This window comes from Brachycentrus maculatus, unplaced genomic scaffold, assembly GCF_059751285.1.
Source record: "Brachycentrus maculatus isolate JH-2025_06_01 unplaced genomic scaffold, ASM5975128v1 h1tg000459l, whole genome shotgun sequence".
NCBI classification, from domain to species: Eukaryota; Metazoa; Arthropoda; class Insecta; order Trichoptera; family Brachycentridae; genus Brachycentrus; species Brachycentrus maculatus.
Genome location: NW_028281206.1, coordinates 306,649 through 331,409, shown reverse-complemented (window position 1 = coordinate 331,409; position 24,761 = coordinate 306,649). Strand labels below are relative to the sequence as shown.

The 24,761-nt window shown below is 31.7% G+C and overlaps 1 protein-coding gene across 1 annotated transcript in view; it reads left to right on the top strand.

Annotated features, from left to right (window-relative positions):
- The first annotated feature begins 6,065 nt into the window (after nucleotides 1-6,065).
- LOC148302326 (uncharacterized) overlaps nucleotides 6,066-24,761 on the top strand; it is a 90,833-nt gene continuing 72,137 nt past the window's right edge. The window contains exons 1-2 of the mRNA XM_088271754.1: nucleotides 6,066-6,147; nucleotides 7,331-8,364. Coding sequence (XP_088127880.1) covers nucleotides 7,419-8,364 — 946 coding nt within the window. The 5' untranslated portion in view covers nucleotides 6,066-6,147; nucleotides 7,331-7,418. The remainder of the gene's footprint in view (nucleotides 6,148-7,330; nucleotides 8,365-24,761) is intronic.

Genomic DNA, 24,761 nt, shown 5'->3' with positions numbered 1-24,761 from the left:
AACCTTTGGGTACCTGAGAGAAATTACAAGAACTTGTGTTTTCTAAAACATAATTGTCGTGACCTTAAAGAGACTAACACTGATTAATCTAGGTGGCACTACATCTGCGGTCACGAAGAAAACGGGGCAAATTCAGACATTAAATCTTTAACGTTTTTAAAATTCATAAATAGTCAATAGTCAAACATTTTGCTTAGCGACTAGATATTATTGTAATCTTGGAAATAAAACCAGTTGCGTTTATATTTATTTTAAGCATTTAGTTTTTATTTATTTAAACATTCAGTCATTAAAATTCTTTAAAGTTTTAATATTCTTAAAAGTCTTTAAGATTTTGCTTAGCGACTGGACATTATCGTAATCTTGCAAATGAGTCCAGTTGTGTTTATATTTATTTTAAGCATTTAGTTTTTATTTATTTAAAGCATTCAGATATTAAAAATCATTAAAGTTTTAATATTCTTAAAAGTCCTTAAGATTTTGTTTAGCGACTGGACATTATTGTGATCCTGCAAACGAATCAGTTGCGTTTATGTTTATTTTAGGCATTTAATACGTAGAAATATAGTAGGAAAAATAAATAATTATTTTCACATCTCAACAAAGATTAAGAAGAGTATGGAAGTCTGTGAAATTACAGGGCTTATAAAATGTCAAAGGCTGATTAAGTGATTACTTTACACGCGTGTAAAATTAATTATTCTATCCATGATTGATAACCACACTACAAACATTTTTGGAACTCCTAGATTTGTTGAGATTTGTGAAGTATTTGGACACACCAAAAATGTTGGGAATGAAAATAACAAGTCATAAATACCCAGACTTCCATATTCTTCTTCATCTATGTTGAGATATCATCAACAACAACAAAACTCGAAAACCCAGTTTTGCGAACAAGTGTAATATTTGGACAAAACCCAAAATGTTGTGAACTTTTATTTAATTTTCTGTACTTATTTTCAGCTAAGATTTCTACTGCTTTTGAAAAAAAGCTTAATATAATAAAATTAAAAATAACAGATGTAGGATGTTAAAAGTAATTTAAACATACTTTTAGTTGAATTATAAACTTTTGACTAGGTTAATTTATCCAAAAGTACTTGGATATTATAAAAAAACTGATTTTTTTAATAAGGCTATTTATTTTTCTTTACTTAAACCAACTGTCCTTTTGCTCAGCGACTACTTATTATGACACCGCAAAGAATTCTGATAATCTGAGTGACTGTTTTCTACTTTACGTCTAAATATTGATATTGTAATCTTTTACATGGACACACTTGACACGCTATTAATTACAAACAAGTCGATAGATTGTACGATATAACAGCGTGTCTTATGTCTTATGTCTTGTGTCTTGTGTCTTGTGTCTTGTGTCTTGTGTCTTGTGTCTTGTGTCTTGTGTCTTGTGTCTTGTGTCTTGTGTCTTGTGTCTTGTGTCTTGTGTCTTGTGTCTTGTGTCTTGTGTCTTGTGTCTTGTGTCTTGTGTCTTGTGTCTTGTGTCTTGTGTCTTGTGTCTTGTGTCTTGTGTCTTGTGTCTTGTGTCTTGTGTCTTGTGTCTTGTGTCTTGTGTCTTGTGTCTTGTGTCTTGTGTCTTGTGTCTTGTGTCTTGTGTCTTGTGTCTTGTGTCTTGTGTCTTGTGTCTTGTGTCTTGTGTCTTGTGTCTTGTGTCTTGTGTCTTGTGTCTTGTGTCTTGTGTCTTGTGTCTTGTGTCTTGTGTCTTGTGTCTTGTGTCTTGTGTCTTGTGTCTTGTGTCTTGTGTCTTGTGTCTTGTGTCTTGTGTCTTGTGTCTTGTGTCTTGTGTCTTGTGTCTTGTGTCTTGTGTCTTATGCTCATGTCTTATGTCATATTATTTTTGACATTTCATCAAAGATGAAAAAAAATATGGAATTATACGCATTTACGTGGCTGACGACTGTCACAGGCTGGTTTAAGTCATCACTTTACACACGCGTAAAATCCACTAATTCTACCCATTACTGACAACCACACTACTCAAATTCTTGGAAGCTCTATATATATGAACCAATTTTGAAACATTATTCTCGAATCACTAGAACTTCACTTCACAAACATCTATTGGTGAGATGAAACGAAGCTTTTTTCCAGACTTCCATATTCTTCTTCATCCTTGGTGAGATGTCAAAAAATAATAGGAAAATAACTCCTGTAATTGGAGATAATCCAGATTTTGTTAACAAGTATTTGGACACACTCAAAATGCTGTAAAGAAGAATATGTCTATTATAAGTCTGGGTTTTAACAAGTGAATGTTACAAATCTGTAAAGTGTTCACTTAACCAGCTTTTGACAAGTCGTAAGCCATGTAAATACCCAGACTTCCACATTCTTCTTCATCTATATTAAGATGTCAAAAATGTTATATAATTTCCCTACCAAATTTCCTACTAAATGCTTAAAATAAATACAAATAAACGCAACTCGATTCATTCGCAAGATAAGAAATTAGTTTTTTTTAAATTACCTAACGTCCAAGTGACTCTGAAATCTAGCTACGGCTTATGCAACACCGCGTATCATGTCCCTACTCAGGCTTGAACTTTTAAAGTTTTATAGCCTATGCCTACTCGTGAGTGGATTTACTCTTTATGTTAAAAGTTACTATAATTTCATGTAATTCATGAGTGAAAATTCTAGGCAAAAACACTCGCTATCTCGCTAGAGATGTATGTACTCATAGACTGTTCACAGCTATTTTACATGTATTTTTTCAAAATTATTTATACTGGCAAATAAATAGTTTAAAAAAAACTAGAAGTAAAATAACCGTGAACAGACTGTACATAGGTGTATGATTTTAATAGAAATTAGTTTAGTCGCTTAGCATAACTTACCGTTGGGGAAATCGATCCTCAATAAGATATCAATACAAACTTTGACAGAACATTTAAAAATGATATTCAAATTTAACTCTTATGGCACCATTTCGTATTGATTATTATCGAATGCGTTACGGAATTGGAACAGTAGTCAAATATTCGAATAAAGATTATTGCATAATGTTCGAAAACAAAAAAAAGTTAAAAGCGGTACCTACTTAACGAGATTCGTTATATAAGAGCAATTTATCCGAACGGGCCAGCTCACAGTGATGGAATATAGACATATATAGACTTTCTTTTTTAAGGCGAAAATTTATCGAACAACTTTTTCATATAAGAAATGACTCGTATCGTTTAAGCAGGGCTTTTTTTCAAGTAATTAAGGTCCCGGAACTCATTAAAAAATTATGTTATTTAAATATTCATTACCAATTCTATATTTTATAATTTTGGCAAATTATATAAATATGGATTGTAATTACGTACGCGCAAACATTGTTTCGTCTAATTGATTTTAGATAATAAGAAATAAAATAAAATATCCGTGATAAAAGGTATCGGAACGCCGACCCCCGGATTGAAAACCAAACCTCGGACCTCTCGTATGGGAGCAAATAATATGGTTTAAATGACCAGAAGGTTTTCGTCATAGTAAATGTACATTATTTTATTATGACTAGAAGGTTTTTCGTCATAGTTAAAGTACACTATTTTACAATGACTAGTAGGTTTTATACCATACTGAAAACACACTTTCCATTACGAACGGAATGTTTATCTTCACACTGAAGAAAAATATATAAATGTGGAATGTATGGAAGTGAAGCATGGAATTGCCAAAACAAGGATGAAAGTAGACTACATCTCTAAAATATATTACAATCCATATTTATATAATTCGTCAAAATGATAGGAATGATTTGAATGAATGGTTGATTTAAAATTTATTTGAATGATATTTAAACATAATTTATTTTAGTAAAAAGCTTGATATGAAGTGAGTTCTGGGACCTTTTTGTTTAAAAAAAAAGCCTTGCTAATAAGCAAATGAAAAATTATAGCTCTTCAGCTGTTGTTATCCGTTGACTATAAAAAATGACAGGATTTACATGCGTTTGAGGGAATTTCGTTATGTTTTGAAATCAGTCGATAAAAGAGATTCAGAATACCAGCATAATAATCTAGGCTGTAGATTGTACTGCATTCTTATGAGCAGTAACGAACATACAGGTAAAATTACAATAAAGTATCACATTATCTAAATTTGAGTGTTCCACCACTGCCTTGCTGTGAGTGATGACCACGAAACGAGCGACCGCAAGTAATTTTGACTCTTGCACCCATTGCCATTGGGCTCACTTTGGGTTGACGCGTTTGAAAAGAAAGTTTAACCGTCGTACTATCGCTCTCGTTTGCGGTCAGCGAGACACGTGGTCGAGAATGTTTACTCTATAAAAAAAAGGCTTATGTCAAATGGTGTAATGTTCTCGAACCTACATAGCATTATTTAAATTGGTATTATTTAATATTAATGTCCCGAATAAGTAGATGATAATAGAACTGGGACTACCGCAATAATTGTACATATACACGGGCGATCGATTTCTGTAAAAGAAGTCGTGATTCAATTCGGTTATTGGATCCGATTATTAAGAGCTAATCACGCCATTCAGAGCACAAATTTGTTACAGTATTGTGCATTTCTAGCTCCTAATATGGTATATTCTTTCACTCTAGGCGACTAGAAACTGCTGAAATATGAATGCTTAGATGGTCAGCTGAAGTGTCCCTTAGAGACAAAATAAAGACTTCACGCATTCATGGAAGCCTGGCTGTAACAGGCATCAATAGTAAGGTAGAGGAAAGGCAACTGAGATGGTATGGGCACATAGGACGTAGAGAACATATTGTAAACCAGCCGATCGACATTGATCTTCCTCGAAAGACATCTAAAGGAAGACCAAAAAATTCATGGATGCTGCAGGAAGATAACATGATTCGAAGACATGGCCTAGGTGACGTTGTCCATGACAGAAGGACCTACAATCTGAGGACGAAGAGAGCTGATCCTAACAGTCTACAAAGACGATAAGTTGGGATAAGATATAGCAAGGAAGAATATGGTACATTTGATAATTTGACATTAAAAATTTCAGCTAGAAAAATAAACTAAGAAAAGGTAACTTTGTGTATAACCTCTTTTTTTGGTACTTTTATTCCAACCGGTTTCGACTGGTTGTCTTCTTCAAGGAAGGATACCTACATAATGATATCCTTGAAGAAGACAAGGTATTTGTCGAAACCTGAATTAAAGGTACCAAAATGAATACGCTTAAAAAATAAGAGAACCAAACAACAATGCATACATGTACATCTTTAAAAAATTATTACAATACGGATTTGCAATAATGGGCCAAATAGTAAGGATTACACAGGTTTATGAAATGGTCACTAAACCCAATCAAATGCCAGGTTTTAAGCCCTGGAATGCTAAGATCTTCTTATTCGAGAGAAGATTCGACACACATAAAATATGCATTTTAAATGGAGAAAAACGGAAAAATTTCAATGGTTCATGCAACATTATTGTTGTAATTATAAAGTATTGCGTTTTTGTACTCACATATATTATTCTTCTCATTTTTAACATGATTTGATGAAAATACACACACCCCTACGTACACACACAAATATATAACTAAATAAACTTTCACTAAATACGATTTTTCACCATTTTCCAATACAACGCTTGAAAAAGCCTTATCGTTTATTGTTCACTGAAATGACGTCTTCATCTCTCTTTCTTTCAGCGTAAAACTTGAGACAAAAGCCATAACTAATACATAAAGGAATCTTTATAAAAAAGTAATTTCATTTCCCATGTCTTAACGAAAAAGCGCCGATGAAATAATACGACTTTTTACGCAAGGCATCAAAATTACAAGTCGGATTCAAGTGAAATCGAGACCGATTTAATTGTATAGAAAGTGGCGAGTATTTCCATCAGCAGAATCACAAGAGTAAAAGGGTTATGTGTATAAAGGTTAGTGAAAATTGTGATGTATGGGAATGGTTTGTACTTTTTGTGGTTGTTTTCAGTTTCAGCTCGCTTTGTTGTTAGTTATTTGGGGTTATTGCGTAATATATTTTGGGTAATCGGTTGGGAAAGTTAAGGTAGGGGTGGTGAGAGATTCCGAGCCTGATTCAGCTGTACTTGTCAGTTTGTTTGAAGTGACGCGGGCGGAAGGTGGAAACGGTTTCCGTATTGTAATTTTGAATTCGGGCCACGGATAATTTAAAGGTGACTTATTTATTTAAACCATTCGTGAAATGTGCGTTAAAAAATATGGAAAAAATGCATTTTTCTAAAATTAACTACCATAAATATTTTGAGTTTGAATTTAAACGATTTAAAAAAAAATAAGGTGTCGAAACATAAATTATAATTGTGGTGATTTAAAAAAAATCCGTTTCATGAAATTACCGAACGAAATTATTTAAATACTCGAGATTTATCATCGGTTAAAAAAAACTATTTTTCTAAAATTAACTACCATAAATATTGTGTTTAAATTTTACTGATTTTTAAAAAAAATAAGGTGTTGAAACATAAATTATTATTGTTGTGTTTTTTTTTCAAGGAATTTTTTTCCAGTTTATAAAATTATTGAACCAAATTATTTTACATTTTGAGTGTGTCCAAATACTTGTTTACAAATCTGAATTATCTCCAATTAGGAGTTATTTTTTACATTATTTGAATATTCATGAATATTTTTACGTGATTTAATTTTGGTTTGCGATAGCTGTTTCGCCTTGTCTAGGCATTTTAACCGGTTGAACTAAACTGCAGTCAAGACTTGATAGCATTAAAAAATGTATTGATCTGTTTTAATTTTTAGTATTGCAATTTTTATTTTAATATTATGACATCTATAATTAATTAAAGTAATTCTATTCCCTGTCCTTTCCTTTTCTTCTTTTCCTATCACTGCCATCTCCTTTTCTCTTTATCCCATCCTTGTCTCATGTCTCTTCCTTTATAGACCTCTCTTATGTATAGTTGTGAAGAACTATAATTGGTACTCATGATTTTATTTTTTGTATTCTGTATGTATCATATATTGTAACTGTTGTTCTTCCTTCCAATAAAATAAAAATAAAATAAAAAAATAAAATAAAAAAAAATAAAATCTTTTAAAAGTTTTAAAATTTTAGAAATATATTTTGGTTGAAAATATTCCCATATTCAAAGAATATATATCAAAGAATAAACCAATCATTGTTTTGTTCAATTAATAGCAGTTCCGTTGTGTTATTGCATTATTTTGTGAAATCGTCTAAAACATATCAATTAATATTCTCCAGTTAAAAAAAGTTAAAAACTGATGATTTTTCTTACGAGATTTGATGGCAGTAGTATAAATCGATAAAAAAATCACAATTAAGAAATAATTTAAAACATTTTTCTTCTTTTGATCTAGATAAATCTGTTTTCCTAGTGACCAAAGTGTGACCAAAAACTTTTTAGATACTATTATAAAGTATAAATTTATTTCGATTAAAAATATCATGGCGCACAAAAGTGTTAGTGTCGGGACATGGATGTTCGGTGCGTTATTTGTGACAATAATTTTGGGTGCAAGTTGTAAACAAGTAACCGATTCAACGACAACCGAAAAACACAGTCAACTCAGTGCAGAAAATGAGGGTGATTTTGATTTTTCCGTATTCGACAAAACATCAGAAGAAAGGAACAGAGAACCTGAAGGAAAGTTGGAAGATTCGATCGTTAAAGCTGTGAAATCGTTTACAAGAGATAACAATGGTTTCGTGGCGTCTTTACTTTCGGGAGGTGGTTTTTCTAGGTTATTTGGGTTACCGCGTTTCAAGCGAAGGGTTCCTGAATCGAAGACGTTGGTCGAACAGCCAATCCTCGAAAATCTAACAGAATCTGAACTGAAAGTAGAAGAAATTAATCTAGCTCCAACGGAAAAAGAAGAAACTAAACTTGAAGATGAGTTCTCGTTAGAAGATGAATCAGAATCCACAGAAAAATACGATGAATTATTGAGTTTTGACTCTTTTTTGAACGATCCTCCCGACGAGGTTTATACGCCAACGAAACTAACAGAAGGAGAAAAGGTGTTCTTGAAAGATCTGAACAAGGATCTCAATGAAGAAAAGACAAAAGTAGAGGTGACGACGCCTTCGCATATAAACAAGATCCCGAAACGCAACTCGGTTTTAAACAGGCGAACCAAATCTCTGAACGATTCACGCGTAGAGATTGAGGAAGCGTTCTCAGCTGCGGATGCGACGATTGATGAATTTCTAAGTGTTGACAATTTGAAGAACGTCTCGACACCAGGGGTTGAGAAGTTTCTAGAAGTTTACAGTGCCCAGAGGCTGGTGGAGAATTGGTCAGAGATTCGTAAGGTGGTGTCGCCCACCTGTCGGCATCAGCTGGGAGAGTACCTGGTCGCGCTGACGAAACACCAACTGTGGGCACTTAAAAGTGAGTATTTCAAAACTTTAATTGTTGCACAATTTCGCAGCGGCCGTTTCTTCACAAGATCTGTACAAGATTTCGTTGCATTCGATCGTTGTTCGACAAAAAAAAAATATTTATCTGTTTTTTTTGCACGATTTTCGCACTTTTAGAAAATTCGGCGATGGTTTAACGAACTTGTATTTTATACATTATTTTGACATCAACCTAGATGAAGAAAAATATGGAAGTCGGTTTAGGTGATCACTTTACACACGTGTAACATTTACCAATTCTACCCATGATTGACAACCCAATCTATACAAATTCTTGGAACTTCTATATAAAATGATTATACTCAGCACTAAAATGATTGAACACAGCCTTTGAAAACCAGCCTATGACGGTCGTAAGCACAGTAAATGCCCAGATCCCATATTTCCGCTTGATCTTTGTTGCGATGTCAAAAAAATATAGTTATAATTATATTTTAAATTGAAAAACTACGCTATAAATTGTTTTATATTTTGTATTTTGTTTTACATACCTACACATAGCAAAATAAGTTCTTACTTGTAATTACTAGTCCGCCTCCGTACTGTAATGGTCAGCACGCTCGGCTACCGTACTGTAGGTACCGGGTTCGATTCCCAGGGAGGGTCAAATGAATATAAGTGTTTTTTTCACTCTCATATTTATTTAATATTACCTTGGACTGGTACCGGAAGCGGAGGGCTGATCACCTTTCCTTCGTGTGTTAACGATCAAGATAACACTGCATTTATATGATGCAGTGCCCTATGCACCATTGGGGTGCGGATAAGGGTTTGAATGAATGTAATTACTAGACGATACACGTACTCGCTTTTCCATGTCGAAAAATCACTGGAAATATTTACTAGTGTGTCTTTAAATAACATTAACACATTGTGTTTGTCTTGTTTCACTATTTTGGATGTGAATTCTATTATCGTGTATGAATTGTGTTTGGTTATTCATTACCATACACAAATCTTGGCAACTCGATGTAAACATTTTAAAATCACGCTTGTAGGAGATCGTCGTTATTTGTAATGAAATTGTTTCCTAACTAATTTGTTAGTTGTGTGCATTCTAGACTAGGGTATTATCACTCGGGAGGAATATCTAATTTAACATACGCAACCTATAAAGTATTGTGTAAGACTCGTTTTGTGTTTATAACAGCCGATTTAATTAAAAGTTTCATTCATTATTTTCTTTTGCAAAATTCGCTTCGTAAAAACGTTGTATTCGTAAGTTGGTAACGAATGACGTCACAGAAACGAATCTACACTACTACTATTACAGCTCTAAAAAGCAGATACATAAAGGGATACGCCCCATAACACACCCGATGACGTAAAATTTGATAATTTATAACGGTGTCCGTTTTTCGTTTTATTAAAATATCTAAAGTTTAAACCTTCATATTTTCCTTACTTCTCTACAGATTTCAATAAGAATGTTACCGATAGTCTTGTGATTTTTCATTTTAAATTATCAGCCAATAAAAACACATCATGAGAATGATCCATTGTACTTTCAGATACGGTAATACCTCGCTTAACGCCACCCCTATTTACGCTGTTTCGCTATAACGCTGTAAAGTGCGGCAAAATAATGTATACAGATGTTCGAACGGTGAAATAAGGAACATTTGAGGGCATAGATAATCCCATTTTATATTTTGTATATCAAAAACTTCGAGTCCACTTTTAAAAATATTCCAAATGTGATTCAGTTTGTCTTCTTTCTCTCTCACAAAATTTTATTTTCACACAAATGTTGGAATGGTTTTTCGAAACCGGTAGTCAAGAAAAAGTGTTTATAAAAGTGGTATTACACAAAGTAAAAGATGAATGATAAGGATAATTTTTTTAATCCCATATTAGTTTATGTTTTGTAAATGCATAATGTCTGTCACAAGAGAATTTTATATTCATTTTTTTCCAAGTGACTCTGAAATCTAGCTACAGCTTATGCAACACCGCTTATCATGACCCTACTCAGGCTTCAACTTTTTAAGTTTCATAGCTATGACTACTCGTGAGTGGGTTTACTCTTCATGTTTAAAGTTATTATAATTTCATGTAATTCATGAGTGAAAATTCTAGGCAAAAATACTCGCTTTATTAAAAATTTGAAGCAGATCTATTTTATATACAGTGAAAAACAAATTTTACGTTTTTTAAGGGACTGAAAAAAACTTGAATGTAGAGAAAATTTTTATTGAAAAATAAAACATTTAAATTTTATTAATTTTTTGTGATAATCATGTAGATTATATTTTTACATCCAAAACGAGTGTTTTCTTTAATAATTTTAACGTGTCTTACCACAAAGTAAATGCCGAAACAATAAGTAAAATACAAACACCTTAATGAAGGGAGCGTATATAAATTGGGGGTGTTTAAAAAACATTTAAATATATTTATTAATTTTTTAAATGACAATACTTATAAAAAATGCAAGACTGCACACGTACACGATAATCGCAGATAATGCTTAAAAAATAATAAGTGATTGATAGGATATATTCGATGTAAACTGGACAGAAAAACATAAATTCGGGTACAAAAATATATCGTTATACAGCCTATTGGCGGAAAAATATTCAATGTACTATTATTTTTTTAATGTAAAATGCACTATCGGGAATTCGCCGCCTCTGGTTCAGTGCTGCAGAACAGCGTTTATTATTTAATATAATTTTGTACTTAAGTTATACATATTTATATATAAACATATATTTATTATTATTTTTTTATTGGACACTGTCTATCCTCACTAGGTATTTGAAGATACCTGTTCTGAGGTAGGCAGGGTATGCTTATTCGTTTTATAATACAGCTTTATATATATTTTAATGATAATATAAAAGTGGTAAGACTGAAATAATATGAAATAATAATTATAAAAAGAAAGCAAATAGAGAGTTGAACTAAAAGAAAAGTAAAATCTAAAGGAGTAATATTATAAAATTAGAAAATAGGATTAGAAAATAGGATTACATAATTATAAAACACTGACACATAGATTAATCACACACAAACTTTTATTTGCTGCTCCAGCTGGGTTCTTCCAATTTTTAGGAGCCATTCTTTTGTGTGCATTTTGAATTTATTTCCAACTGAACATAATATTTCTTGTGGGAGCATATTATAAATTTTAGGGCCTATAAAATTTGAATGTCTTTGGGCAAACGAAGATCTCACACGAGAAATATTTATTTTGCCTTCAGTTTTTGATCTTGTGCTTTTAGTGTGGTTAATGACGTATGGCCCTTTGTTTTTGTGCAAGTCCTCTAAAATTGACTTAATAAAAATCTGTCTTACATTCAAAATATTTGCCCTACGAAACAAGGGTTCAATACTCTGGGTACGATACTGTTTAAATGAAAAAAATTCAAAATCTTACGAAATAATTTTCGTCAGAAACGGCGCACTGAGATGTTCGTTACCGCGTCAGTTAGGCGATATGCAAATAAAGTAAACATTTCACCATAGATTAAATTAATAAAGAATAAACAAAGAACCGATCTCCGAATTTCAATATTTTTATAGCATAATATTATTATTATTGCAACACAAAACGTCGTATAATATTTCGTAACCTGTTAAATAGGATTTTGCATGCAGTTATACAAATTTGTAAAGGTTGTGAAATTTTTTAACTTCTGACCAGACTGGATTGTAATAATACCTACTTAAAGTAAGTATATTTATCTGAAACTCGAATATTCGAGATTGTAGAATTTATTTTACGATAAGAACATACAATGTATTTTTTTTTAAATAATATTAATTATATGCAGGGGTTTTTTTCATTTAACGCGGTGGAAAGGCTTTGCGGCACCTTTTTTCACGGATTATTATTTTTCATTTTTTTATTTCAAAATTTTGTCCGCCTCCGTAGTGTTATGGTCAGCACGCTCGGCTACCGTTCTGGAGGTCCCGGGTTAGATTCCCAAGGGGGTAAAATAAATATAAGTATTTTTTTCACTGTAATATTTATTTAATAATACCCTGGACTGGTACCTGAAGCGGAGGGCTGATCACTTTTCCTTCATGTATCAACGATCAAGATAACACTGCGTTTATATGACACAGTGCCCTATGCACCATTGGGGTGCGGATAAGGGTTTTATTATTATTATTATTTTCAAAATGAATTAGACGAAACAATTTTTATGCTTACCAACGTAATTACAATCTATATTTATATCATTCGTCAAAATGATAAATATGGTATTGTAATGAATATTTGAATGATATGATTTTTTGATATCTCATCAAAGATGAAGAAGAATATGGAAGTCTGGGCATTTACGGGGCTTACGACCGTCATAGGCTGGTTTAAGTGATCACTTTACACAAGTGTAACATTCACCAATTCTACCCATTATTGACAACCACACTACTCAAATTCTTGGAAGTTCTATATATATGAACCAATTTAGAAACCTTGTTCATGAATCACTAGAACTTCACTAGAGACATCTATTGGTGAGATGTAAAGAAGCTTTTTATTAAGCAGAAACTATTCTTCTTCATCTTTGATGAGATATCAAAAAATAATATGAAAATAACTCCTGTAATTGGAGATAATCCAGATTTTGTGAACAAGTATTTGGACACACTCAAAATGTTGTATTTAAATGATATTTAAATATATATTTTTTTAGTCAAAAGCTTGACATGAAGTGACTTCCGGGACCTTTTTTGTTTAAAAAAGCCCTGATTATATGTAACATACTCAAAATGGTTTATAAATAAAACTATTTAATTATTCAATAAAAAAAACAGGTAATATTTTTTTTCTTCTTGTAAGTTTGTTGTTTGTATTTTTTCTTCTTCGTATTCTTCCTGGCTCCATCCCAACTTATCGACTTTATACACTGTTAGTGTGAACTCTCCTCGCCCTCAGGTTGTAGATCCTGCTGTCATGGACAACGTCAGCATGCCTTCGAGTCATGTTATCTTTCTGCAGCATCCATGAATTTTTTTCGTCTTTCGAGGAAGATCCATGGTGATTGCCTGGTTCACAATATGATCAGATTCTTTACGTCCTATGTGCCAATTCCATCTCCATTGCTTTTTCTCGATCTTACTATTGATATATCGCTCACTCCTTTCAACAACGTCGTATATCAAAAAACTTTGTTTTTCAGGAGATCGTTTTTAAAGTTAAAAATAAATATCAAGCCACTTATTGAACTTTTTACTGTGCAACAGATCTTTTAAGGTAAAACCTGAATGTTTTTTCTCCATTTGAAAAATATTTAGTATATTTAAAAAATAGTTGAACAATACCTTTTTCTCAAAATGCAAAAACAGCACTTTCCGCCCTGTAGTGGGTAAATATTTAGTTAAAAATATGCCGTCTTGCTGGGATATAGTACATTTACTGGGCATTCCGAAAACATGCCCAACTGAAAATTGACGATTTTTGATATATGACGTTGTTGAAAAGAGTGAGCGGTATGTTATACCCAGGCCTCGACGAATGCGTAAACTTTTTTTTCTGTTAAAAATTACTTATTCACCTCAACCGTAGATGATTCCGTGAACTCACATATGAAAGATCTTGTCAATTTGAGGATATACATATACAATATACGAAATTTGAGTAGTGTGATTGTCAATCATGGGTAGAATGTTGAATTTTAAACTTGTGTAAAGTCATCACTTAAAATAGCTCATGACAGGCTGTAAGCCCTGTAAATATCGATATGAAATTATTTCAATTAAAAATCAACAATAATATTGATAATTTCTTTTGGTCCCTTTGGATTTTTTTAAAAATTAATAATAATAATAAAACCCTTATCCGCACCCCAATGGTGCATAGGGCACTGTGTCATATAAACGCAGTGTTATCTTGATCGCTTACACATGAAGGAAGGGTGATCAGCCCTCCGCTTCAGGTACCAGTCCATGGTAATATTGAATAAATATTACAGTGAAAAAATCACTAATATTTATTTTACCCCCCTTGGGAATCGAACCCGGGACCTCCAGAACGGTAGCTGAGCGTGCTGACCATTACACTACGGAGGCGGACAATATAATATAATATATTATATTCTTTAATTTATTGTTTCGGCATCAACTTTGTGGTAAGAAATGATGAAATTGTAAACGAGAACACTTGTTTTTTTACCACTTGAGTTATATTTATTTTTCCTTTTTTAAAAAATGTTTAAATAAAAAAAAGCTCAAGTGGTAAAAAACAAATGTTCTCATTAACAATTATATTCTTTCATTTACGCGCTTTGTATTGTTATATAATGATGTTTTTTTTAAATACAAAGCTAATAAAATCACTTGAAAATCTTCTCAATAAATATTTGCCGATCTAATTTGTAATTTACAAATTGCCGTGTAAATTTTACACCGTTTACAATGTTTGTTAGGACGCAGGGAATACGTTTTTAGTAATAAAGGTCATATTACAAATGCTGTCGAAGGTTGAGAGAAAAGATTATGCGTATTGAGATGTATATAAGTACCTACACCCAATTTAGGTGTTGTGTGAGAACAACAGCGTAGTACTTCCAATTGGGACCTATATCGCTCACTCCTTTCAAGAACGTCATAAATCAAACAACTTGATTTTTCAGGAGAACGTTTTTAAAGTTTAAGTTTAAGCTTTTTTGCTAAGCAGAAACTCTTATATTAGTATGTGAGGTCCGAATCCTGGATTACAATCACACACATGAGTAACGCCAGGAAATATCATTTTCATTTTATTATTTAAGCTTATAATTTGACCAGATAATTTATTTACAACATTTTGAGTGTGTCCAAATACTTGTTCACAAAATCTGGATTAACTCCAATTACAGGAGTTGTTTTCATATTATTTTTTGACATCTCATCAAAGATGAAGAGGAATATGGTTCATATATATATAGAAGTTCCAAGACTTTGAGTAGTGTGGTTGTCAATAATGGGTAGATTTGGTGAATGTAACACGTGTGTAAAGTGATCACTTAAACCACCCTATGACGGTTGCCAGCCCAGACTTCCATATTCTTCTTCATCTTTGATGAGATGTCAAAAAATAATCTAAAAATACTAATATTTTACACTCGTATTCTATTCTCACCCTTATATACACTCGATACGATGCAGTGCCCTTTGCACCATTTGTTGCGGATAAGGGTTAAGGGTGCACTCGCAAATATACAATTCAGTACACGACGGTTGCGCGAGGAGCTGCGGGAGGAGGATACGTGTGTCCGCGCAGATTTTTTTTTGTATATTACAAAGATGAAGAAAAATATGGAAGTCTGTAAAGCCTTAAATTATTATTATTTTAATTACTTAACCCGAAAAAACTAAATTAATGTGAACCGCGACATCAATTTAAAAAAAACTAATTTGACCCACTTGCGAAAATGGTTCGCCATCTCTGATCTTAAATACATACGGTCTTGAAGTAGAGTTTTTAAGTGGTATTACACAAAGTGAACGATGAATGATAACGAAAGTGTTATATTACCATACAGCAAAGTTAATAAAGCTTTTAAATACAAAATATGCAAAATGTAGTCCTTGGTTTAGAAGAGCCATCGAAGATGACCTTTCTAGTAGACCAGGAAATTTTTATAATATTTCATACTTAATTTTTAAAAATAAAAATGCAGATGAAGGCTACTTCTATTATGCTTAATCTGCTTATTTAACGAGCTTTTTTATACCCTTGCGAATATAGGTGGAAAAATATGAATAAATTTCAGATAATATCTAAATGTTACAATTCATATACGCATAGAAATATGAATAATAAGGAAAAGATAAACAAAAAAATATTAATAAAATATTATAACTTTTAATATTATGCACAACATTTTGAGTGTGACGAAATACTTGTTCACAAATCTGGATTATCTTCAATTAGTAGTTATTATAGTTAAAAAAATAACTGGTCGAATTTATTTATTTATTTATTTTTTAATAAAAAAAAAGATTTTTGTTTTTATTATTTACACAAATATTTTAATTTCATACTATTTCTGTGAGCCTAAGTGGCTCATTCTTAGAAATAGGTATCGAATTGTGGTAGAGTGAGATCGAATCTAGAAACTCTGACTTCGCGACACTAACCACGGGACCACAACCTGACACAGAAATTATAGGCTTAAAAATTCTCACATGCACTTCCTACTACTTCCACTTCATACATGCCCTACGATATCGTAGACTTCCTCGTTCTTGTCTTACGAACTTGGCTTACGAACTTTATTCGTTCCGTAAAACTTTTCCATATTCAAATGCGAAATGGATTATTTAAATTATATTATATAAATAAATAAATATATACTTCATTAAATCACTCTTTTCAACAACGTCATATACTCGTATCAAAAAAATTGATTTTTCAGGAGATCGTTTTTAAAGTTTAAACATATAATGAAATGTAATAAAAAATATTAAGCCACTTATTGAACTTTTAACTGTGCAACAGATCTTTTTAAGTAAAACCTGAATGTTTTTTTTCCATTTGCAAAATATTTAGTTTATTTAAAAAATAATTAAAAAACACATTTTCATAAAAATGCAAAAACAACACTTTCTGCCCTGTAGCGGGTAAATATTAAATTAAAAATATGCCGCTTTTGCTGGGATAAAGTATATGTACTGGGCATTCCGAAAACAATTGAAAATTTACGTTTTTGATATATGACGTTGTTGAAAGGAGTGAGCGATATATATACAGTATTTTAATATTATGTTAATATATTCTTTATTTTATGCTTTAAAGTTTATTAAATATTTTCTGAGACTTCTTCTGGCTCTTCAACTAATTTTTAATATTAAATATTGTTTTTCCTCAAAATTACTTAATTTTTATGAAGGCAAAAAATATTAAAATGTGCATTAAAAATTAATAGTTTTTATTGATTATATATTCATATTTTTTGTGACTCTTCTATTAAATCTTCAATAAATTTTTGATATTTAAAATTTATTTTCTTCAAAATGCATAAAATTTACATTAAGGCTCCATTCTTTGCATAGGTCAAAGATATAAAAAAAAGTCGTGCACTGAAAATCTAATTTATTCGTACGTCATCAATTTTTAACGTGCATTACTTTTATCTTATATGTATATATTTTTCTTCTTTATTTTAAATTATATTGCATTTTAAAACATAATATAATGGAAAGAATGTAAGGCTGAGATAAGCATTATCGATAAAATTAAGAAAGGTGTGTTGAGATGGTTTGGACATGTGGAGCGTATGAGTGAAGAAAGAACGGTTAAACAAATTTATGGGGCGAATGTAGTTGAAAAAAGAAGCAGAGGACGACCGAGGAAAACTTGGCACAATCAGGTATGTCAAATACTTGAAAGCGGCCGGGTCAGGAGTCGTAATAATCGTCGGGTATGTATGAGGAGATGCATGAATGTAGAAGAGGCAAAGAATGTTTGCAAGGACAGAGTGGTGTGGCGTTCGATTCTCTCTGCCTACCCCTGCGGGGAAGCGGCGTGATGGTTAGTTAGTTTTTTATATAATGGATAGCGAGAGAATGACTAAGAAAATATATGTGGCGAATGTGAGAGGGAAAACAGAACGTGGACGACCGAAAAAGACTTGGCACGATCAGATCAATCAGAACCTAAAATCTGGCGGTGTCAAAAGTCTGCGTAATCGGATGGCATGCATGTATGGATGTGAAGGAGGCGAGGAGTGTATGTCAGGACAGAAGAGTGTGGCGTTCCATCCTCTCTGCCTACCCCTGCGGGGAAACGGCGTGATGGTAGTAGTAGTAGTAGTATATAAATACAAGTACAAAAAAATACAAATACAAAAAAGATCCCAAAAAGGCATGGACTGTGTGAGGGTTTACATTATATTTAGGTCATAGTAAAGGACACTGACACTTTATTTAAAAAAACATTGCATTTTACAACATAATACAAATACAAGTATAAAAATGGTCAAAGTGTTAATTTAAACTACAAACACTTTACTTTAACAGAAAACAAAATCTAATAAAATTAAAAAGTAAAAAATATAAAAAAGTTACCAAACATGTACTACATGAGTGATACGTCTAAAAGAAAAAGGAACTCAAATTTGATTTTTCAAATAAATATGTAAGGAAAATTTAAAATCGAAACAAAATTAAAACTAAGTTAATTTATATTTTAATATTTTACAACATTTTAAGTGTGTCCAAATACTTGTTCACAAATCTGGATTATCTCCAATTATAGTAGCTATTTTTTGACATCTCATCAAAGATGAAGAAGAAGATGTAAATCTGGGCATTGACAGGCTGATTTAAAAAAAAGTTTGTAAGTGAATATAAGAGTTTCTGTTCAATAAAAAGCTTTTTTCATCCCACCAATAGATGTCTCTAGTGAAGTCTAGTGATTCAAGAACAAGGTTTCTAAATTGGTTCATATATATTGAACTTCCAAGAATTTGAGTAGTGTGGTTGTCAATAATGGGTACAATAGGTAAATGTTACACGTGTGTAAAGTGATCACTTAAACCAGCCTAAGACGGTCGTCAGCCCCGTAAATGCCCAGACTTCCATATTCTTCTTCATCTTTGATGAGATATAAATTTTTATTTATATTTTATTCAAAAAAATAATATATAGTTGTTTGAGTGATATAAGTTATAGTTTCTTGAATGTTTCATCTGTGGGAATTCGTCTCGGAACTTAAAGTATTATTTTCAAAATAGTTTTTTTGGGTGACAATCTTATTCTTCTTCTTCTTCTTCTTCATGAGCCCTCTGACCTCCACTGCTGGATAAAGGCCTCTTCCTCTTCTTTCCATTTCTTCCGGTCGATTGCTGCTTGCAGCCAGTTTCTACCCCCCACAGGGACTATGTCGTCGGACCATCTCCTAACTAACTAACTAACTAACCATCACGCCGCTTTCCCGCAGGGGTAGGCAGAGAGAATCGAACGCCACACCACTCTGTCTTTGCAAACATTCTTTGCCTCTTCTACATTCATGCATCTCCTCATACATACCCGACGATTATTACGACTCCTGACCCGGCCGCTTTCAAGTATTTGACATACCTGATTGTGCCAAGTTTTCCTCGGTCGTCCTCCGCTTCTTTTTCCAACTACATTAGCCTCATAAATTTGTTTAACCGTTCTTTCTTCACTCATACGCTCCACATGTCCAAACCATCTCAACACACCTTTCTTAATTTTATCGATAATGCTTATCTCAGCCTTACATTCTTTCCTTATTTCATCATTCGAACATCTATCAAACATCGTTTTGCCACACATTCGTCTGAGGGATCGCATTTCGACTGCATTCAGTCTGCTTTCATCCTTCTTTTGCCAACTCCATGCTTCGCTTCCATACATAAGGGTTGGAACCACAACTCTATTGCGTACTGCCAGTTTAGATTCCGCCTATAGTATCCGATATCCATATTATTAGAATTTCCATAGTACATTAAAGTCGTGCACTAGAGGATTTTTATACTTTTTGCTAGTTGTTCACCCGTGATTCATCTACAATATTCCATATACTAGAAATCACTTAAAATGGTTACATAACAATATTTTTTTATTGATTTTAAACTTAGTCACTTTTACATCAAAGGCGACAATTAATTCTAAGTTCTGACGAGTATTTGAAAAATAAATGTATTATCTTCCCCAAGAGAATGTCAATATTTATCTTAATTTTAGCACAATTAAAAAAAAAATAGCCTTAAAAGTATTTTGTGTTCATTTAGTTGGTGGGTGTATCTATTGTATTTACAGTGGAATCTTGGCTTACGAACTAAATTCGTTCCGTAAAACTTTTCGCAACTCGAATGCGAAATGGATTTCCCGCATATAACCCTTCATAACTGCATTAGGTGAAGGAAATCGGATACAAAGTAATTAAAAATTATCGTCTTTTATAAAATTTAAATAATTTTACAGAAATAGAAACAACAAGAAAACATGTTTTAATATACTCAATATTTATGTATTAATTTTAAATCAAACACAGGTTTTTTGAGTCTACTAAGTTGTATTTTATTAAACAAAACACATAAAAAAAATTATTGTGACAATTGTTTCGCCTTATTAGGGCATTATCAAACGAATGTCCATTCAATGCCCTAACAAGGCGAAACAATTGTCACAATACAATTTTTTATGTGTTTTTGTTAATAAAATACAACTTAGTAGACTCAAAAAATCAGTGTTTGATTTAAAATTAAAACATAAATTAAAATGGAGTTCTACAAATTAAACGCCAAATCAATAAATATACTCAATTTTATTAATAATTAAAACATATACTTAAAATAATTTAAGTAAGCATCGAAAAAAGTTTTCTAAAAAAGTTATGTTTGCATAGATTGCCTTAAGCGAGTGTTTTATTTTTATATTTAAATTTCTGTCTCACTATGGATATTGGTTTTTTAACTTCCGTTTTTGTGTTTATAATACGGTGTTTAAAAATTATGCGGAATGCATCGAAAAATGTCGCTTACTACTTATCAACGTCATATATCAAACATCGTCAATTTTCAGTTGTGCGTGTTTTCGAAATGCCCAGAAAATGTACTGTATCCCAGCAAAAGCGGCATATTTTTTAATTAATTTTTACCCGCTACAGTCCAGAAAGTGTTATTTTTGCATTTTGACGAAAAGGTATTGCTTAATAATTTTTTAAACATACTAAATATTTTTCAAATGGAGAAAAAACATTCAGGTTTTACCTAAAAAGATCTGTTGCACTGTAAAAAGTTCAATAAGTAGCTTGATATTTATTTTTTATACGTTTCATTATATTTTTAAACTTTCAAAACGATCTCCTGAAAAATCAAGCTTCTTGATATATGACGTTGTTAAAAGGAGTGAGCGATGTATCACAATAGGTTTTAAGAAAAAGTGGTATTTACCAAGTAAAAATGGATATATATTACTACAAAGTGATTACCGAATCAATTGATGAAACGATTTTTGTCGTTTACCGGAATTATTCGTAATACGAGGTCATTCGTTGCCCGAGGTTTCACTATAATTTGTAGGTTTATTGACCGTTTGCTACCTATTTATTGACCGTTTGCTACCAGAAAACAAACAAAAATATCTGTAAATTGTGAAGAATGGTGTAAATTGTACGTGGAGATGATCTCACGGTCAAGAGTCCTTCACTCCGATCACAGTACTAATTGAACAGCCCTGAAGATATATTAAGCTTATTAGTATTTTTTAATTACCTACGTACAAGTGACTCAAAAATCTAGCTACGGCTTATGCAAAACCGCTTATTGTAGCCCTAATTAGGCTTCAACTTTATAAGCTTTATTGCCTATACCTACTCGTGATTGGATTTACACATTATGTTTAAAGTTACTATAATTCCTTGTGATTCATGAATGAAAATTCTAGGCTTTGTCGCTAAAGGCCTTAATTTTTACAGTTCAATGATTCTAAGTTAGCAATGAAGTTACTTCGGTGTGCGATTTTATTTCAATGATTTGACTTGTCAGTAATTAAATCAAGAAATCTAATATTTGTTTTTATTATAAAAGTAATATAATGCGAAAACATATATGTATAACATATTATGTTTAATGCGAAATGTGATTCTGAAAAGGATCAAGTATATACAAGTTTGTAAAAGAATATAAGAGTTTGTCCCCAATAAAAAGCTTCTTTTTATCTCTATTTACCAGTACTATATATACTACATAACTATAGATGTCTCTAGCGAAGTTCTAGTGATTCAAGAACGATGTTTTAAAATTGGTTCATATATATATATATGTATAAAAAAAAAAAAAATAAAAAAAAAAAAATATATATATATATATATATATATATATATATATATATATAAATATTATATATATATATATATATATATATATATATATATATATATATATATATATATATATATATATATATATATATATATATATATATATATATATATATATATATATATATATATATATATATATATATATATATATATATTGGGTTGATGCAAAAGTTTTGACCGTTTTTTACATATATTTTTTTTTTTTAATTTTTCTTGTGTATTATTTATTTAAGAAATTATAAAATTTTCATCAGTTCTTATAACCTTCTTCCATCTTTATATCAACTTATTAATACCAGTAGTATAAAATTCCGCGGATTTTAATGCGAAAAATGAAGTAAGGGATGTTTTTACCTGCTCTATTGAATAATTTTTTTCATCATTAAAATTTTTTCGCAGTGATCGCAATAAATAAAAATCAGAAAGAACAAGATCTGGAAAATACAGTGGATGCTTGATAACATCCCAATTTAACTCATTTAGCTTGTGTTGGGTCATCATAGCCACATGTGGTCGCGCGTTGTCGTGATGAAACACTACCCCTTTTCTGTTTACCAATTCTGGTCTATCCTTTTGAAGGACCATGTTCAATTTGGATAATTGCTGACAATATCGTTCTGCTGTTCTTGTCTTATCGTGTTCCAAGAGTTCAAAATACACAATACCCTTATTATTCCACCAAACACAAAGTATAACTTTTTTATGGATTTCGGCCTTCGAAGTTGTTAATGGGGCTTGTCCAATGTCTTTTTCTTGTCACGTTGTAGTACACGACCCATTTCTCATCTCCCGTCACCAAACGATGCAAAAAAGGTTCATGTTTTTGTCTCGCACTCAAAGCAACGCGCGTTAAAACACGATTCAATAAATTGGCAGCCGACAATTGATGAGGTATCCAAACGTCGCACCGCGAAACCATTTCCATACGCTTCAAATGTCTTAATGCGATTGTTTGGTTGACTCTCATCATTGACATAATCTCCCTGATGGTTAGACGTGGATTGGTGTCAATTATGACTTTTAATTCGTCGTCATCAGACTTCAATGGCCACCCGGTACGTGGTTTATCAATGAGTGAAAAATCTCCAGATCGGAATTTTGAAAACTATCTTCGTACCTGTCGAACTTTGATGACATCTGCTCCATACACTTCACAAATGTTTTTGGTTGCCACACTCGCAGTATTGTCTTTACGGAATTCATAAAGTAAACAATACGTAAATGCACTTTATCGAACGACATTTTGAAAAAATACAAGGGGTTACTACTGTACTCTGGCCAGGCCAAAACTGAATAGAAAGTAGAGGGAAAGCATCCTTTATACAATGGAATCATAAAAAAAGAAGATACTATTCATAATTTATGAAAAAAAATTTTTTTACCTGGGATCATAAAAAACGGTCATTACTTTTGCATCAACCCAATATATATATTAAATGATTTATTCAATATTACACTGGACTGGTACCTGAAGTGGAGGGCTGATCACCTTTCCTTCATGTGTAATCGATCAAGATAACACTGCGTTTCTATGAAGCAGTGCCCTATGCACCATTGGGGTGCGGTAAGGGATTTATTATTATTATTATTAAATATATATATATATATATATATATATATATATATATATATATATATATATATATATATATATATATATATATATATATATATATATATATATATATATATATATATATATATATATATATATATATATATATATATATATATATATATATATATATATATATATATATATATATATATATAAAACTTCTAAGAATTTGAGTAGTGTGGTTATCAATAATGGGTAGAATTGGTGAATGTTACACGTGTGTAAAGCGATCACTTAAACCGGCCTATGACGGTCATCAGCCCCGTAAACGCCCAGACTTCTATATTCTTCTTCATCTGTGATGAAATGTGAAAAATAATATTCTTCAATATATGTATTCTCTGATGGATTTTCCTCAATGTCCTGAGGTGATTTCCCACGAAAACGGCGCTATTTAAATATCCAATCGATTAATAAATTGAATCCAGTGCAACATTCACTCTGTTCCCAGCATTATGCTATCCGAAGAAACATGTCCCATTATATAATGACAATATTTTAACCTACTAACTGCTCACGGTAAATATCATGAAATAACGAGAGAGATATGTTTGAGGTCGAATTCCCTGGAGAGGGAAAGTTCACAATGTTAGCCGTACTTTCCACTCGTACTCGCGAACTTCTTATGCAATCATTTTACAGGGTGGCACAAAATTAAATCACTTTATAATTTATATTTGAAGCACTAACTTTGTAATTTTCCATTTTATAATTAAATTGTAACTTTGTTTTGAAATCACTATAAATATTTTATCATAACTTAATTATAATCGTGTTATAACTTAATTATAAAAGTGATTTTAAAACAAACTTACATTTTAATTATTGAATCACTTTATAAGTAGATAAAGTTTTAATTTTTGCAAATGGCGTCGTACGTCAATAATATTTTACATTTATGAACTAGACAGCTGCAATATACAAACAGATTTAAGGTGGCGCAAAATTAATCTTCCAA